The sequence below is a fragment of the Neopelma chrysocephalum genome, unplaced genomic scaffold, assembly GCF_003984885.1.
Source record: "Neopelma chrysocephalum unplaced genomic scaffold, ASM398488v2 Primary Assembly neopelma1_71, whole genome shotgun sequence".
NCBI lineage: Eukaryota > Metazoa > Chordata > Aves > Passeriformes > Pipridae > Neopelma > Neopelma chrysocephalum.
Genome location: NW_020897731.1, coordinates 4,251,131 through 4,270,971, shown reverse-complemented (window position 1 = coordinate 4,270,971; position 19,841 = coordinate 4,251,131). Strand labels below are relative to the sequence as shown.

The 19,841-nt window shown below is 35.7% G+C and overlaps 1 protein-coding gene across 1 annotated transcript in view; it reads right to left on the bottom strand.

Moving 5' to 3' along the window:
* The window catches only part of STX18 (syntaxin 18), a 59,538-nt gene that overhangs the window by 24,676 nt on the left and 15,021 nt on the right, over positions 1 to 19,841 (bottom strand). Inside the window, exon 2 of the mRNA XM_027686680.1 lies at positions 1,908 to 1,975. Coding sequence (XP_027542481.1) covers positions 1,908 to 1,975 — 68 coding nt within the window. The remainder of the gene's footprint in view (positions 1 to 1,907; positions 1,976 to 19,841) is intronic.

Sequence of the window (19,841 nt, the reverse complement as noted above, 5' to 3'; positions counted from 1 at the left end):
TGCACCCAGAAAGTAGAACAACACAAACAATCTAGTATGTAATTTGACAGTACTACCTATTTTAAGTTTGACCATTAAGGACAGGATCAACTGCAATCACAGATGAGATCTGCAGGATTATTTATGGTTTAATAAAGGAAATGACACTTCCTTCCTCTCCTTAATGAATACCTGAGGGTGGGGTGTATGTGTGTGAACAGCACTGAGAATTACCATGATAACTTGTTACAACAGAGTTTACAAAAAGAACATTAAAAACTTTAAGAAATCGAAATAACTTGGACAAAATTTTAGTCCTCTAATCACTTTCATTTTATGCACAGTACTGTGAATACAAACAGTACCCAAAGTACCCAAAGTTTAACTGCCTCTGACTGCTCTCACTGCAGTTATTTGCAGTTTCTCAATCTCTGCATTCACACGAAGTTTTCACAGAGTAAAGCCAGTTATTCCAGTATTAAATAGCTAGCTCCACCTAGTGTTGTTCATGACCTATTCCAACAGGCATTGAAAAGCAGGAAGCCAGTCATAACACATAACTGTACAGTTACTTTTGCTCGCTGCTTTGGAAAACCTCACACACAGAATTGGCACCCCCAAGCTTCGTTTTCACCAACTACGAGTAGTTCTCATGGCCTCCCACTTATAAAACATGCCATCTTCTCTTATTGGTTTCATTTTTGAAACAACAAAATACAACTTTTAAAAATCTTGGGGAGACAAAAAAGGGTACCAGAAGTCTTCTAGTAACTGACTTAGCAACACATTTTGATTCCATTAATTGGGCAGTATTGCTATTGCTGTGACAGACCCTTTCAGGCCCAGAAGTTGTTTCTCAGAAAGACTGTTCCTCCAATATGGACTGAGCCTAAGGAACAGCAAATGGCTCATCTGTTCTATTGTCTTCTCCTGGGGAATGGATATCTGTCTGGATATCGCTTCTATTTGCTATCTGTGAAGCTTTCAACCCAAGATGACTTTAGGTTGCATTTTCTCTACTTTGATTTAAGGACAAGATCAGCTTTAGTCAGGGTTGTGGCAGAATTGGAATGCAGACGGCTGACTCACTAAGTTTGCATGTAACAAAGTTTCATTAAAAAGCAAGTTTTACATTTCTGAAATGAAACTATTACTTGTACTCAGTTCACCAAAATACAAGTTGCAGTAACATTTAGCTCTTAGGACAACTTGATTCAGTATCTGCAGACCACAAGACGCTATTTTTTTCTTACTAACACCAACCTGTAAACTTGTATTTTAATCTTCTAAAAATCCTACTACTAAAGCTGTCAGCAGTAAGCAGATACAGCAGTGTGGAATGTTTCCTAATGGCCGAAGAAAATCAAAACTTGCTTCACACAGGAATAACTAGCAGAAATGAAGCCTACTGTTTTTGTCACAGAAAAACAAATCTTGTGCTGCTGTCCCCTGACACTGTATCCTCACTGGTGTCCTCCATCTGGAATTTGTATTCCAGAGTCTGAAGAGTTTGCATCATTCTCCTCCAGGACCTGCTGAGGCTACTGACTGCACACTTTGCGCAGGTTTAGTGTCACAGGTGAAAGGGAAAACTGGATTACTGAATCTGGTACCCTGCTGTCTCAGGAACCACTTCAGAAACTTACTCTGCAGGTCCTTAAAAGGTGTGGGACTCAGAATTCCGGGTTTTGTTTCAGATCTTACTCCTAAGAGCCAGAAATAATTTTCAAACTCTGCGTCTCATTTTATTCAGGCACATTGTCTTCTTATGACAGCACTATTCCTCATCTTACAGTAGCTTACAGTAAGCCAATTGATAAGCTCTGTCTTGGTTTTTGTCATCATGCCTATAGGTTTTTAAGCTGTTAATTTTATAAATCTTTAGATAAATAAATAAATAAATCTATTTAAACACAACGCACACTTACCTATAAGCATTAATGTAATCCTTTCTGTGTTGTAGAAGAAAATCTTTCAGCTTTCCAATATGAGAAATCTAAATGAATAAAAATCATAATTAAAATTTCAGTCAGGTAACTGATTATTTTATGTTTGAAGTTCAGTATTCCACATTTCAAACATGAATTTGTAAAATTATTTATTCTGTAATTAAATGGAATAATAAAATTTACTCCTTTATACTAGAATGTTCACATTTTATAAGCAGTCAATACATAAAAATAATCTAAAAAAGATGTGCTGTATGAAGGTTAAGCTCAGATTAGAAATAGTAATAATACATGTCTTCTATCCAAAAAGCATAAACCAAACACTAAATATAACTACAATATTAAATATTAAAAATATTAAATATGATAAAACAGTATTTAAATTGTCAATCCAGAATTTAATGTATACTTTGGAAATAAATTAATTTTGGAAGACTAAACTCTTTACTGACGAGCCATAACATAAATATTCAAGTTATTAGAACTTGTAGGCCAAAGGTGCCATCCCTCTCCTTTCTATTTTTGCCATAATACAGTGACCAGTTTGTGCCCAAACTGAAGTAGCATCTCTATCACCTCCATCATTAGTAAGTTTTGCCAAAGCATACGTCCCAGTCAAATTTCTCCTTCTGGATTTCCACCTAACTGTGGATAACTTTTACTATAAATCACTTAATTTTCTTTATTAAGAAATCTTTACAAAGATCCTTCGGAAAGATGAAAGAAAAGAAAAATCTGAAGAACTTTTGCATACTTTAGTCTGATTTAAAAGATTTCGTGTAGCACAAGATGCTGCTTATTTTGGAAAATGGAGGAACTACAGAAATGTAGCTTAATTTGTCAGAGAAATGAGATGACTACCAGTATGACTTCCCTGGCAGGTCTTGAAGAAGACATGATGGGGAGAGGGGAGAAGGGAGGAGAATTTTATAAATGAATGGTATATATTTTCAGAGGGATCCAGGGGAACTTTTTTAAAGCATATTTTAAAATATTCATGTAAATATTTAGTGTAAAAAAAGCATACAGGGAATTTCACAAAACAAAAGTTGGTTTAGTTTACAAATGCAATAAATGTGGTTTACTCCACGCATCTGGGAAAAAGCATCAGAAGCTGTTCAACTCTTAAAATCCTATTTTCATGCAAATGGTCCTTGTAATTAAACAAACAAAAAACCACAGAGAAAGAACACAGAATACTTTGGATAAATAGAAGATTAATTCCTCCATTTTTTTCAAAAGATCAGCAGTTTTTTGAAAAAAGAGGAAAAAAATTTAGTTATAAGACCACAGTGATTTGTACAACTCAAAATAAATGTTTCTGTGTACAAATAAAGATGTATCCATTTCCCTACCATTATTTGCTCTGCTTCATTTTTACTGTAACTCATCATATTGGATAACAATTTCCCCAGTTTCCATGTTTAAAGTTTTCTGTGTGATTAACAGCTCAGGGAATTTCATCCCATTCACAGTAAACTGAGTTCTGCCAGTACTCCAGTAGTTCCAAAGTCTCCTAAAGTGCATTAGCATCATCATACACAATAAAAAGGGAAATACTGCCGTCACTGCAAGTCCAGAGAGGCGCACAAAGTAAGCTAAACCATCCTACAGATGTTCCTTCTCATTGCCACTTGAACTCATTACTTGTACAGTAATCTCTTCCTCAGCTCAGACTTGGTATGTCATCAAATTCGCTGAATAGGTAAATTAAGCTGGACTATGAAAGCAAAACATTTAAAACAGCCACACAATGTTTCAGTGGAACAATAACACTTAATAGACAGAAAGAAAGTAGTACAGAAAACAAAACAGAAATATAAAATAAGAAACATGTTCAAAATATTTACATTAATATGTGAACAAACACTAAACTAAAAACTAGATTAGCAAAATTCTGTAAGCAATAAATCTTAATATTACTGCAATAGCTACAATTTAGGAGTGATTAACAAGCAGAAAGAATCAGAATGACAAGCAAGAACACTGTCTTACAGTAATTAATTCATCTAGTCACAAAGAGCATTCTATTTAGGCTAAAATTGTCATCGTGTGTTTGAATTGCACTGACCCCACTTTGCCTCTCCTCCATTTGTAAAGCTATTTCCATGAATTTAGAATGACACCATTATGCCCATACTCACACCAAGCTCTTAGTTCCCAAGATTTGCATCAGAAGTGAGACTTCTTGTTCTACTTTCCCTCAAATTCTAACAGTATCTTCTGCGATCCTGCACTGCTGATTTCTCTTTTGCCTCTTTTTACAGTGTACTACTGGAGTAGCTTTGAATTCAATTTGTCATTACTGCATCAACAAAATGAAACAATTTTTATGAAAAAGGAGGTCTCACTAGCATTAATGTGAATTTTATCCAAATAAAAAGATTAGGGTTTTTTGTATGATACTCAATCTTCTGCAGACACAAAATATCGCTGATTATACAGATATAAATCTTGAAGATATCTCCAGGGTCATCAAGCTGCAATTGTTCTGGGATTATCAGAGGCACACCATACACTCTTCATAAAGTTATCAAGCTCCAGCCTAAAGGTAATAAAGGCTTCTCCCTATTACAACTGAAGGGTTTTATTAGAATCCTACTGTTGGTATTACAAATAAGGACTGTCTAATTTCCAGGTTTACTGATTACCAACTTTTATTCATCTGTTCTTGCATCAAAACAGTCCTTTCCCTTAAGAGCTCTGATTCCCTGTATGTGTGTTTGACTTTATTGTCAATAACTATCTTTCTCTAACTTCTGTACCCCAGACAACTGACTCCAACTTTTTAGTTTCCTCTCAGGAAACAGTTCTGAAGTTGCCTAACCCACAGCTTTCCTTTGCATTTGTTCCAGTTTGTATCCATCCCTTTTCAATGCAGATGATTAGAAAGGCTTTCACTGGCAATAGTTACTTCGTAACTCAGCTGGAAATAGCTTTTCTTCCACCATTTCCATTTATGATGCTCAAGCTTATTCTTTGTTTAGGTCTTCAAATACATGCTTACTCCTGAATTTCTTTCTTCTCCCCACAATTCCAAGACCCCAAAGTCATTCACTACTTGCTGTAATGTATCACTTCTCCCTCTCCTTCATCTCAGCATTACCTCATCAGTAAATTTTACCCATCTGTCTTACTGTGGGACTGATTTTTAAACTCATCTTGCTCTTGTTTTAGGGAATGCAAAAAATAATTCTCCCATTAACCTCTCTTCAGTCCAACACTTCTTTCGCTGTAGAAGAATTGCTGCTCCTAATTCATCTCATTTCATTAATTTTTCCTCTGGTAATCTCCTCTAGACTTACTGCTGGCACTTTATCAGACACTTTACTGTCAGAATTCAGGTCTTTTAACCAAGGAAAAGCAGATTTTCTTAAAGCTCAAGTTGGTTGGACACATTCTATTTTTAGTAAGACAGCAAATTATACTTCATTGTATCTTGTTTTCTATTTGTCTTTTTCCCCTTAAAATATTTTCTGAATCCTGGACTACTTCTGAGTCAGGTCCTGCTGATGCCATTATCAGTTTCCCTTTGCTGACCTAATTAAAGGCATTAAATTGACCTCCCTCTGATCAAAGGGTACCATCTTCAATTTATTACCATTAAAAATATCTGACATGAGAACCTGGTATTTCTCAAATCTGCTGTGGCTGAACTCAATCCAAAGACTATCTGATAACCACAATTTGGCTGCATCAAAGTTCTGAGATTTTCCAATTTCCAATTCCGTGCTCTGGTTCCCAGTACACTTATTGCTTTTATCCTGCTGGTCCATAGCTTTTTCCTTAATAATTTAGTCTTGAGTTCATGCTTAAACTATTTTTGATCTATACTCCAGTTGCATGACAAACCCACCTTTTTTTGCTAATTTTCTTTTTATTAAAATAGCTAAAGAATACTTTACCTTTCAGAGGGTTTTAATACCATTAGATAACTGTGAATTTGGCCGAACCTGAATTTATTATAAAGTCTGCTCTTTTGTGACAGTTTTCTTGGCCAGTCTCTCTTTTTCTCCCTGATTTTCACTGTCTCTGGGATAATTTTTTGTTATCTTCTCTAACTGATCTTTCAAGTAGATCTAGATGAATTTTAAATCCCACTTGCATTTCAGCACATCCATTTTTTGTCACTCCATTTACCCACCTATCATAACTGCAACTTCCTATTTGCTGTACATGCATGTTTTCAAAATATTTATACCACTATCTGACATACCCATCAGAAGGATAGATAACAGCAATTTGAAGAAGCAGCACAAACACATTTCAGTACTGGCCTCTTGTCATGCGTCTCATTCTTTGCATCTCGAAAATAGCTTTCTTCTTTTCTGAAAGTCTGGAGCCAAGAAAAGCCTCTCCTTCAACCCTGAAATAAAGAAATTATTTCCCTTTTTTCCCCTGAAGGGATAGGAGGGCTTAGAGAAAGGCCCTTCGTAGTTGCAGCACTCTTGCACTAAGACTAAACTTACCTTAGAGGGAAGAACACTACTGAATTTGCAGATAACTGACATTTTAATGAGAATCAGGGGAATAAAAGACCTCTCCTCACAATATTGCCAGCACCAGTTATATCATTACAGCAAAAGCATCTTCTTGAGCTTCTGTTCACTGTCAGAATATGGAAGGTTACATTCCTTCTGACAGTGAAGATCAGTTAGAAAACTCCAGACTCTCCCTCTTCCCACTCCCACTGGCACTCCCCTTGAGGGTCAATATCACACCCTAAAACACTGAAATTACTTTTTTGAAATTACTGTTCCAGAAATGGGGTTTACAGTGCTTGAACCCAAATAGAAAGAATTGGTTTCTTTCATTTCAGCTCCACCTCCACAAATACGTGTATCACCAGAAAGGAGAGCAGAAGCTGAACAGCACCAGTAGGAAACTTCCTACAAGATGCATCTGCCATATATGAAGGTATATTTAACTACAACTTACAAAATTCAACATGATAACCTCCTAAGATCAGGTACTGAATCTGAAAATTCCAGGTGTTATTTAACAACTCCCAAGTGTAGTTTTGATCACGAAAACCCAACTGATTCTCTACAGTGAAGCAGTAGCAGGTTTCCACTCTGTGGCAACAAAAGCCTCAGCATCGTGCAAGTGAAAACCACTATAAATTCACATTAAAGCCTGTAACATGACATTTTAAAAGTTACTTTAGGTTCCAGCTCATAAACTATCTCTTTAATACATATATCTGTGTTTTGTTGCCGCTATAGATTTTTTAAGCAACTCCTATGAAAACATAAAAGCAAATATTGCATCTAATGCAGGTCTGACACAAAAGGAAGCCTTGAATGGCTGCCATCTGCTACCACAGGTGGCATGCACAGCTCTATTTATACTTGGGGCCTGCGCTAGAAATGGTAGATGTTCCTCCATTTAGAGATTTTTCTAATGATTTCAGAGCAAGCTGTGTTATTAAATAAGATGAGAAACAGGAAAGCATTCCCTCCAAAGCAGCATCTTGAGGAGACGCACAGACTTAAGAATGAAGCCGCTGACTATGCTTCCTTCAGTCTCTTAGCAATACATACAGCATTTCTTTCCACTCCCAACAAAGAATTGATCACTCATGAAACAGTAGGTTCCAATTTGCATACGCTTAACCCACTGCAAGAAGCAGCAGCATTGTTTACGATTAAAATGATTGGAGTAGGTTCCCGTGACATATTGTAGAGGGAATTCAACCGTGCTGAACAGTCATTTCCATTGAACAAATATAGCGTTTTATCAAATTTACTCTTCCATCAGAACAATAAGCAAGTATTTCCTACCATATAAAACTGACTGTTACACTTTGCGCTACATTGCCGCTCTGAATTTTTTAAAAGGTGTACTTTGTCAAAGGAAACTTTAAAAATACTTAAAATCAAAACATAATAGAAAGGCTTTTGTAAAAGTCATGAGAGACATGGTATTTACTGTTGATTCAGCAACACTGAAAAGCACTGCTGGCTGAAGTTTCTTATTAACCCTAAAAAGAAAAAAGAAAAAGAAAAGAAAAAGCCTAAACAAAATTTCACATTTTTCAATATGTTTGAAAAGCTTTATGTCCAATGTCTTACCTAAATATATTCTATCTACAGATTCATCAGTAAGTGACTATATTCTAAAATCCCCTCTACAAAAATTGTAAAATTTAAATTGTTATAATAGGAATATCTAGATGCCTATCACGTTTTCAATTCTAAACATATAGTCGACCCAAACATACCCACTGCCTATTTCAGAAGAATTTCAAAATTCCAGTAAGGTAGCAGAAGATGTACAGGAACTACGTTTCTCACCAAAAAAAGTACAGTCTCAGTACTAGGAGGAGATACAGTAATTGCTGTAAGAATATAAGCTTGTTTTTCCAGTGTCTAAACCATATTAACAAAAAACAAAACAAAACCAAGAAAAAAAACCAAAAACAAAAAACAACCACCAGATGAAATTTTCCATGGTTAGTGCATGTAATGAAGGTAAGTGTTTTCAGAAATCTGGAATAAAACCGAAACAGAATAGATACTATAAACACAATTCATATTAAATAAATTTTAAAATTAAGAGCTTAGGGTCTTACCTAAACTATTACAGGTGAGAAAAACTAGTCAGAAAACCTTTGATACAGAAATTACTCCTATAGAGAAGTTTTCCAGTACAAACTACCTTTGATTAGATAGAATTATGAACTTTTTAAAAATAAAACACATGAAAGGCTAGGTTCCACACAGCTTCCTTCTAGGTTATATTTTAAGCACTGTCAGCCCATTGAACCAACACAGGCTCCTGCTGGATGTTACTACAAACAGACAAGATTTTTGTTTTCAAAATACTGTTACTTGGATTCTGCATTTCAGAAATTAGAATCTTCAAGAGATGAAATTATATAATTCCCTGATCCAACGACATGCAACAGAGATTATACCAATTAAATTAAACCAAAGTTTAAATCAGGAGCTGAAGTTCTGAATTTAAAAGCGAGAAGACTTCCAAGTTCTTTAAAGGGGTTTGGCTGGTGACTCTCCAGCAGCCCATAAGGTGGTGCTGTCCCCCCAGAATTCACGGCAGGGGCACATTTGCTGCTTCCAAATGTCAACCCGCCAGTTTTCGGCTGATTTGTCTCTTGAGGGGATACATTTGGTTTAGGTTTCCCCAGCAAACGTGAAAGTTTCTAAAATAGGTCACGCAGATCAATTGCTCTCGTAATCCGAGACCCAAAAGAGCAAATAATATCTAAACTGTGGCGTGGGGGTGGCCCGGAGCTGGAAGTGGGGAGCAGGAGGCGAGGAGACAGCCAGCCTGGCTACCTCTAATCTCAGGAAAATTGTGACTTTGTTCAGTTTCTGCTTTACATCAGCATATACCTTACAGCAGCAGCAAAGGGCAGGGAAACATTTTAATTGCATTTTATTAGTAGTCTTGCATTCGGAGCAAAGGAATTAACCAAGAATGAGGGAGGTCATATTAATAAAATGTGTGGTACATGGGGTAAGAACATTCAAAACTGAATTAATTGAAATAAAAGCTATGAAAATGAAGACTGAGGCATTTTTAAAAATGTTTAATATTTTCAGTATTTTTTCTGATTTAAAATAACCTTTTTTTTTTTTTTGTAAAATGAAAACAAAATTTTAAAGAATCATTCCAGAAGTTTGCATTAGCTGTTGTGGAATATTGGAAGTTAAAACCTGTCTGAAGAATACCACAGGCAGTATTCTGTGCCCAGTAACAAACAGATTAAGAAACCCCTAAACTGCAATAAGAAGCAAAGCCAATTTCCTGACACCTGGTCTGGAGCAGAAAACATGCCATTTTGCTTGATATTAAACTGTCATAAATGAAAAAGTAAAAAAGTACTGTCTTGTACACTATATTAAAAAAACCAGTCAACTCTAAACAAATATTTGTTTTTTGAGTCTTGGTTTACTTAACATACTTTATATATTCTGCCTTTGTTTCAAAAATTGTCTCGTTGATTTATGCTATTGTCAGTTCACACTGAAATACTTTGACTCTAAAGTGCACTTCAGATCTGCATTTGGTTATTTTTATTTTTTCTTCATTGTTTATTATACAAAACGGAAAATTTGGTAGTAAATACCTCACTAGCAGCCTTTTAAAAGCTTCATCTTACTATGCTTTCCTTATAAGTAATCCAGAGTTGGCATAAGATTTGGTCAAATGCACAATGAAGAGATTATACTTGTAATTTTGTGACACAACTGCAAACATTTTTTGTTCAAGGCTCTTCTAAAAAGAGTGACACAAAATAAAGATCTAAGAGCTCAAAGGTCCAGTTCCCCCACTGACCACAATAAAGACTGAAAGTACCTGGTATTATCACTGGATGAAGGTTTTACTGGGGTATTATTTGGGGATGAAGTTGCTGCATGTTTTAAAAACGTGCATGGTACCTACAGCAAACTCCAACTGTACAGAAAAATTACTCTGAAGTCACTGATTTTTTTTAGGAGTGAAATTATCCCAAAATATATTGTATATTCTTTAAACCATTTTAATGCTTTGTACTTTAGGCATTTATAAATAGAGAAAAAAAATCTTATAGGATAATTACTTATAAACACCTAATTTCAACTCTGAACCAGAAAAATGCAAATGCACATAGAATTTAAGACAGAGGTCTGAGTTAACTTTGTCCCTGTTTTCTTACGTCTTATGGGAACATACTGGTTTGATACCATCACACAGAGAACCACATCTAAATATTTTGAAAATAGTCTGTACAGAGTCAAGAGGAACATGAAGTGACCTCCTGAAAAAATTAACAGTAGGCTTTCTACAATGTAACATCATGGTAAATGGTTTTAGTAACCAGTTCTCATTTATTCTCCATGGCAACAAATACTTTCAATTAAAAAAAAGGCACAACATCTGATTTTAATAAAACTTACTATTTCTCTTTTTCTTGTTTATTGTCCAACTCTAATCATAACTTTCTTTAACATTTATATTTTTACATGATCATCGAAAACCTCACTGACTAAAATATAAACCCCACAACAATTGTGGGGAATGTTTTGGTTGAGAGATAAAAGGAAATTGGTCAAAATACATATTTGCAATAATTGCCCTTTACCATTGCTGTTCAAAATGCTCCATTTACAAGCATTCAGTAACTGCATTCAACGTTGTGTTTTTCTGTAAGCAGTATTTTTCTTGTCCCTTGTTCTCACAGTCTGAACTCATTTAGTATGTTTTCTGGACTCAAAGATGTTTTACGATATAGAGAGAGATTTCCAGTCTCATTTAACAGATATATAGTGATAAAAGGTTATTCTTTCTGACCATCACTATGACATTCAGAATCCAAGTTTTTGCAGTGCAATTCAGAGAGCTACACGTGCATGTGCTTCACTTTGGGACTAAGGTGAATCTGCTTCAGCATAAGCCATCCCAGGCCACTGGAGCAGCTGAGCCTGTGGCAGGAGCTGTGCCGCCGCCGCAGTGCTCCGCTGGAGCTGCAGCCGGAGCAGAGCCTCTCTCACGCTGCTCTGCCAGGCCATTCCCACTCCAAATTCTACATCTTTGGTGTATTTACACTCATGCACCTCTACACTGACAGAGCACAAACTGTCACAGCACTCATTCTGTCTGAAAGTCCTACCACCCTGTCAGATACGATTCAGAGGGACAAGCACCATTCTGTTTCGGTGTCCAAGTATTTTTCTGGATTTTCATCAGTGGTACAACAATGTTCTTGGTGCAAAAAATCCTTTTACTATGTTTCAACATCTTCATTTATATTACGCATATTAAACATTACTTAAGTGGTTGCTCTAGCACTTATACCACGTAAGTCTTTCCCCCACTAGAACACTATACTGGACCAAGAAAACACCCAGTCAGAAATGAGATGTTTATGAACACTTATGTAAAAAAACATGTTTATGAACCCTTATGTAAAAAACATGTAGAGATCAGGCACAAAAGCAGTAAATAAACATAGCAGAAATAAACTAATTCTGTACACATTAAGATTTTAATCCAAGTGCTTTATGGTATCCGCAGAAAAATCAAAACAAAGGGCCTTTTTTGCCCCCTCTTCTCAAGGAACAGGAAACCAAGACCTGGATCCTCTGCCCTAAATGGTAGGAACTTACTAGGCCCCGGTAACCATAATTCCTTACACAGCTGATGCGGAGCGACGCACTGATACAGGCTGTTCACGTCCTCAGTAAATCCAGAGTTTCTCAATCAGGCACATGGACCTCCTCCGTGCCACCTCACTTCAAATGGTCTGCTTCGCTCCTTTTTCTAAGCAGGCCACTACTCCTTTGTTAGAGCACCTAGGAAGTAGAATTATGCAAAAAAATCCCTCCTCCATACCTGGGGATCCATTGGTCCTTATAGCAGCAAACTGAGGTAAGGAAAAAATAATAGCAAAGAAAAAGGATAGACCTTTTAATAGGACCAAACAGGGACACTAACAGTCAGTCTGAAATCCAGTCTTACAATATTATCCCATTCCATTCACCCTGTCACTTTCTAAGAAATAGAAGTATCTTATACAATGCTAAATAAGGCAAACCATGACAGGTTCTCAACTCTACAGCAAGGGTAGGAAGTTTATCAGAGCATAAGTGGGACTAAAAGCATCACAGAACAAAAGCACCTTACTCTGTCCCCACTCCAGAATCTTCTGACATGACCAAAGGCCAAGAGAATAATCCCTTCCTTATAGAGCACATCACTCTTTCCTATTTCCGTTAAGTTAACTACCAAATGTCCATTAGCTTCCCAAGGTATCACATGAAGTGTCTGGAAAAAAATCTCTGGACTCCAGAATTAGTTCATCACAAGATGCTATTCATGCTGGTTTTGATCTGCCCTGGGGTATTTGCCAGCTGCTTTGCCTGTGAAAAAAATGCCTCTACCATGGGGGAGAGGAATTCCTACTTGAAAAAAATCCAGTAGGTAGTCACACAGAAATTTCTCCCAAGAAAGTGCTTGCTGAATTTGTGAGAAGGAAGCTTTAGCTGTAATTAAAAGGGAAATCAATGCTATTCTTTCACATCTGAGTAATGCTGACAATTTGAAAATATATTTTTAATCACTGAAAGCAGAAACTCCTGACAAGATTTCAAGTTGTGAAGTAAAGCACTTTTCCCTTCTCACTTTTTCTCAGCCATGAATCTCAGAAGGATTTTTTAAATGTCCACTTCCTGTAATTTTGGTAATTTTAGAGTATAATTATTTTTACATTTTTATGATGCCTTTGGGGTATCATTACAAATATTTTTAAGCATTTAAACTTACAAAAATAAAATTAAGTAATAGCTTCTCTTAAGGAGAGACTGTCAGTCCTGTTCTGAATAAACAATCCCTTTTAAAGGCAATCTTGAGATTTATATCCGCTGTAACCATAGAAATTAATCTTGAGTTTAAACAAAATAGAGTAAAACATAATTTATTTAATGAAAATCAGAGCAGTGCTATGGCAAACGAAAGTTGGGTTTCTGCTTTTTTATTTCAACAGACAGCTTTGTATGCAGTCTTAAGATTTTACTTGATGGGCTACTTCTTACAACTTAATCATACTCATTTAACCAATTTGAAGAAAGCATTCAGATTTCTGAGTATTTTAATTTTACTTGATATAGATGTCAATCAGTAAAAAAAAAGGTTAAGGACTCTGCAGATTTAAAAAGCTGCAGTTAAATATATGAAACATTTTTAATGATAAGAGCAATCATGAGAAACTGCTACGACGTGAGGTGAACAAGAAGATAGCAGAAAAATTTTTGAGAGTTTCTCATGTAAAAAGTTTGGGAATAGCAGAGAAGAATAAAAAAGTACAAACTGAGAAACAGTTTCATTTGTCAGCATAGCTAAAAAAAATGACAGTATGTTCAGAAAAAAACAGTGGTTCCCATAGACTAAGTATTTACAAGTTTGCATGAAACATTCCAGCATACTGACCCTCAACAACAATCATAATGCATGAAGAACTTCAAGGTTTAAATAATTAAGTATTTATAGGTCACTTAAGTAAGAGTTAAAAGAGTTGTAGCATTTACTGTATTTTCAAAAAGCAAGGAAAAAAATTTGAAGTTCATGTGAGGAAACACTCATATGCTTCACAATATAAAATCAAAACAAAAGACGAAGTGCAAAACATAGAAAAAAATTCACAATAGATTGAAATAGTTTCCTGTGAGAACATCTGTAACAGCCACAAAAATTTTACAGAAGTTGTGAAAAATATTGAAGTATACAGTACTTCAGTAGAAGGAAACGTTATCAAAAGAAATACAACCTAATAGATAATTTCTCTAATTCCCTTATGTATTATGATGAACTGTTTTGTGGCACTTGCAGCTGTTATATTACCTGTATATAAGGCCACCTTCTAAGCCTCCCTTGATCACATCAACAGGAAATTATCAGACCATATTAGAAAAATAATAAAGTTCAGTCTTATTTACAATTAGGAAGCTAAACTCTGAACTCTGTACTCTAAACCCAATTATTCTGTCTATTATACAATGACATGTATATTACCGAAGAAGAGAAAGAAAGAAAATTAAATTGCTTAAAAGCCAGAAGTTTCTAATAAGACAGTAACTGTTCATAAGCCAGAGTACCAACTCTAAAGTCCTTGAGAGATATAAGTTCCTGGTTCCCTCTTCTTACCTCTCAGTATGTAAAAGAGAATGATCTTGGAGACTCAGCCAAACCGAGGCTCACATGGATATAACAAGCCTTGGTTTGTAATACAAATGGGGAAAAAGAGACTCAGTGAAGTGAACCTTGCAAGGCCATACATGACAACTCAAAATACAACAGTCCATTCCTTTCTCGTGGTTAACTCACCTGTTTCCTGTAACAGGCTACCTCTCCCTGCAATGTATTACTCATTTCTGAAAGGATTGTATCTATCTCTAGAAAGTCTCAAATTCATAGTAGCAGGTAGCACAACCTCACGTAGCAGGTAGCTTTTTGATGGTACTCATGCACAGAAAAGAAAATACACAATGTGTAAATACAGAGAGAACACAGAGACAAATAAAAAAAATTAAGGCAAAATCAAGATACACAGGAAGAGGAAATAAAAGGGTTGACTGAGATAAAAGCAAACAGTATATGTTGAGACATACCATCACTGTATACTGCTGCATGAAGTGTGAGGTTTCAGACAGCAGTCACCTCCAAAGGCCTCCAGGAAGAGAGCGATGCAAACTACAGTGTTATCTTCATGGCTGCTCCCAAAAGGAATGCAGCTCCATTCTGAAATTACTAAGTGCCCAGCCAGCTGTGAGACAATCTTTAGGAAGCAAGATCATGAAACACACACTGACACATGCTTATTGACAGATTCCTGTTCACAAACACTTAGCAGTGAGAGCAAGTGTCAGCTATCCAGCACTTAAGTACGATGAGATGAGATCACATTAACTACCAGTGCGATGAAAGAGGTTGTGCTTATTCCGTAAACTCTAATGAATGAGAAGAGCTTCAGAAGAAAAAAAATCTTAAACCACTATTTTGCCAAATGAATTTGAGTTCGTATTTTACTTGAAACACTCTGGTAGAAAGAATAAACAGGAACTACTTTGCTTTGTCCAATTTTTTAAGACATATTTCATAGGCGACATCACAGTTTTTCACAGCTTGTGGCACACGAACATTTCAAAGATATTACCATTTTCAGAGACCTTGCTTTTCACAACGTACTGCTAATCTATGTACGAGCATTGCTGTAGCATGTAGGGCAAGAAGGAACCTTCAAGGAACTAAAACACCACTGTGTCAACAAGTAAACATGTACCAACTGTTGACAAGTTTATAAATTAAGCCATAGGAGTTACTAAGAAGCTTTGTGTTAAGATTCAGTGTCCATCAAGCAGTTTTACTGTATCTCACCAGCCTGCCCACAATGAAGAAATCAACGTTACCTCTGTGTCTTTTGCCATAACAACTAAATTGGTCAGGTTAGGCTGCAGTAGCTAAATGCTACTGCATTGTGTGGGGAAATAAAAGAACAACTGGATGGAAAACATTTGTGTTTCAGCAGACAAGCAGATGGAGAAACTGGAGTATCTCTTGTGAGATGGATACTGGTTTGTACACAATTTTCACTCAAGGTTAGAGTAAAATGCTACGGCAGTTTGCCACAGAATGTTTCACAGCTCTTACATAAATTATGTGAACAGTCTCTCATGGCAAGGACAGAACTAATACTACATTTTCCAGTATATATTTGAGCTACAAACACCTGATTTAACAGATGTCATACAACCGCTCCACAGTTCTGCTCTGCATTACACATGACTCAGTATTACTGGAATACATTTCATCAGTATTTCAATATTCTGCTCATGCACTAGCATGAACTTAGGAAGAGAGAAAGGTCAACAGGAGGTACCTCCTTGCTGAGGAGCTATCTCACTAGCAACTCTAAGATGAAAATGTTAAGACTATGAATCACAATTAGAACACAAAAACGTAATACTGGGAAGAGAATTTACCACACAGGGATTGGTCAAAATTATGTGGTAAATGTCAAGCAGATATCTGACTGTATAAGTAGATGGAACAGGAACTGGTAAAATTCACTGTGGCACAGGGGTGAAAAATAAAAGAAACACTGAAAAGTGTAGGAAGATAAGAATTGAAGATGGAAGAGGGAATAAAAACAGAGGCAGAAGGGCATGGCCTGAGGTAAAGAATGAAAATCCACAAAACACTGTAAGTGACACCCAAGATAAAGCAATACTTATAATTTCAGTGCAAATGAAAGACATATCAGACAAGAGCTAGCATGTACTTGGAAGAACAGGACCCTTATTTAGGGTAATATATAAAACAAAACCCCCAAAAAAACCAAAAAACACCCTAAAATGTCACACTTAATGGGGAAAGAAAAAACCTCCAAACCAATTAATAAATCTCTTAGGATGCAAAATATTCTCCTTGAAAGTGTTCAAAGCAGCCTAAACAAAATACTGTATGCTATATATATGCCAGCAAAGAAAGGATTAACCTGACCTCACGTTTTAATAGCACGTTTTGCTTCTTGGCACACCAGCATTAGAACCAGAGCATCCCCAAAATTACAATTTTTCTCCACAGAAACACACAATAATTTCAAATGCCTGCAGCTCTAATGTCATACCAACAGAAAAGCATATTGTTGAACACAACGTATAGCAGCGGTTCAAATACTTAAATTCAGGATATCTAAACCAGTTGGAAGGTATTTTTTTCTTTTTTGTCCCGTATGTTCTTCAATTCCCTTCATAACAATTCAAATTTTGTTCCTGCAATAAGGAAATCAAGTGTCTGTCTGACTACAGCATCAGTGAGCATGGAAGAGACAAAAATGACTACGGATAGAAAAACAAAGGGAAGGAAAATAAAACTTGTTGTCTAAATAGAAAGTTTTACTCGTGTAACTTTGTTTCGTTCTGTCTAGTTGCACTGTCTCAAATTAGCTGAACCGCAACTTTTTTTGAAGTTTAAATAACTAAAGATGATTTTTCTTTTATTTAAACTGATTTGAGGAATTTGCACTTTAGAAAATAAAAGCATAGCTTTAATGACTGCATGGATCTTTTTATGGCTTAATTAGTAGCCGTTATTAATACTAATTAATGATATTAATGAAGTCAAGAAAAGGAAGAAGTCCAATAAGAGTTGGACAAGACAGGCAAAAAAAAAGATAAAGGAAAAATTATTTACACAGATTAGGCTTCACATAGACTGCACTTTTAATTTCTTTGTTTTATACAACAAATTAGACAGCAACAAGAAGAATAAGCCTGCCTTCTGCTGCAGAAAGAAAGTAAAACAACTGACTAGATATTTGTGGGAAACCTAATTATCCTATACGTAGTTAATGGTTTCTTACAATTTTAATAAACAAGTGTCTACTAGTTCTGTAACGTAGATAAAATCAGTTGAAAATTATGAAATAAATATTGTAACAAAGGAATTAAATGATAAGTAAACACCAAAAATAAGAAATCAGTGACACTAAAATTGTGAGAGATTCCAAAAGAGAACTATGACAAAATCCAATACACAGAGCCAGAAATAAAAGCACACAATGTCAAAAAAATTAAGAATTGGAAGGAACAAATGAAAAGGAAAAAGAAGGCTACTTCTTTTAAATAAGTGAAACAGGAGAAAATGGGGTGACTCTTGAAGAACCACAATTTTTTCCCAAAGTCAATTTCAGAGATAATAATATAGTTAATATTCCCTTTAGATTTAAAAGTGATCCTACAAGGAAAATTAAATGCATTAACTTGAACAGAGGTAGTTAAAAGATACATGCTCTATGCCTGGTTTGGAGCGTGTGCTCTGAGGCAGTGGACATGTACAATTATAAGAGTTGACTGAACTTATCTGGTTTGAAAACAGCCAACACACAAATACTCACTGAAGCACAAAGAACAAACACTTTCACTTTTAAAATTTCCCTTTCCATAAAACAAAAAACACAGGGTTTTTTTGTGCGTTTTTTTTTTAAAGTAATACTATTTTTCTCTTACAGTAAAAATATAAAGCGTATGCAAAGCACACAGCAGGAAATCTACTAGGCAGTGTCAACTGCCCGCAACTAACTGAAATTCGGTAGTTTGTTGCAACAGTCACAAAACAAAGTCCTTTTCTTAATGAGCAAAGAGGTGGAATCAAACCAATCAACCTTCACTTGGGACAAACAGTTGATGTGGTCATGAAAAATCTTGAGACGGACTATGAAACAGTCATTTCTCCTGTAAAACAATTTTTGTCTATTGCAGGAGGCATAACTCTTAAAAAAGTTACTGTTAGCAGCCTTTGAATTTGGGGTCAGGAGTGTCACTACACCTTAGAACTAAAATTATCTAGGTCAGAGTAAATACAGTGCAAAATCTAGACTTCTCATTTCAGGTAACGTGCAGACTACAGGTACAACATTAGTTTACTCTCAGAACACACTCGTTTTAGCTGTTACACTAAAATGCTTTCATTTCTGAAGTTCTGTACAACACTGAAACCCTATAAAATGAAACAGAGCCCAAAAAACAGATCCAGCATCCTGGATGTAGTAGCCTTATGAACTATCATACAATTTTATTAAAAATTCAGGAACTTGTATCAACCATCCCTACTTCAATTACAAAGTCTGATGGTATGTTGAATGGCAGCACAGACTTTACTAGAATTTCTAGGTGAATTTTATTTCTTATGGACACTATGGTAAGGAGGAGGGCAAAAAGTGATAGGGGGGCTTACTGGAAGTGTTCTGTGTTTTTAGACAGCATCTTCTATGACAAATCTACTAAACCAAATACAATTGTACAACAGAATATGACATTCACCATTTGCAACAGCTGAAAGGTCTTCTTGGCTCCCGATGTGGAGTTAAGGCAGGGATAAAAAAAGTCCTGAGTAGTTTTGTAAATAGGATTGTGATGAAAGGACTGCAACTGAAAATTGAATTTCCTGACTTCTCAGTGCATGGCACTCCTTCCTTTTTGAGAGGAAAAAAATCACTGATGTTACATACCAAGAACTACTATATTTCCTGGTCTTACACTACTACAAATTTGGCTTTAAAATTATGATTATGAAAATAATTTTATATATTTCCATATTACCTCCTCAAAACAGTATCATTCATTCAGAAAATTACAACACATTAAAAAGCAAAATCAAACAAACAAACCCCAAAAAAACCCAGAAGACAAATAGTAGAGAACTTTTCCCATGTTTACAAAATATAAAGACAAAATACATTCCATGCAATCTCTTGGGCCTCAGCTTACAGTCAACGCAACATTCATTAGATCCTTTTTTTTCCACAAGTGTTACAAGGAAAACCAATTAAACATCAAAAGACTCCTGCTTGTCATGTCAAATTTACTACTCATTGCAACAGTGTGCCTTATTCATCAAGTACGTGTTGAC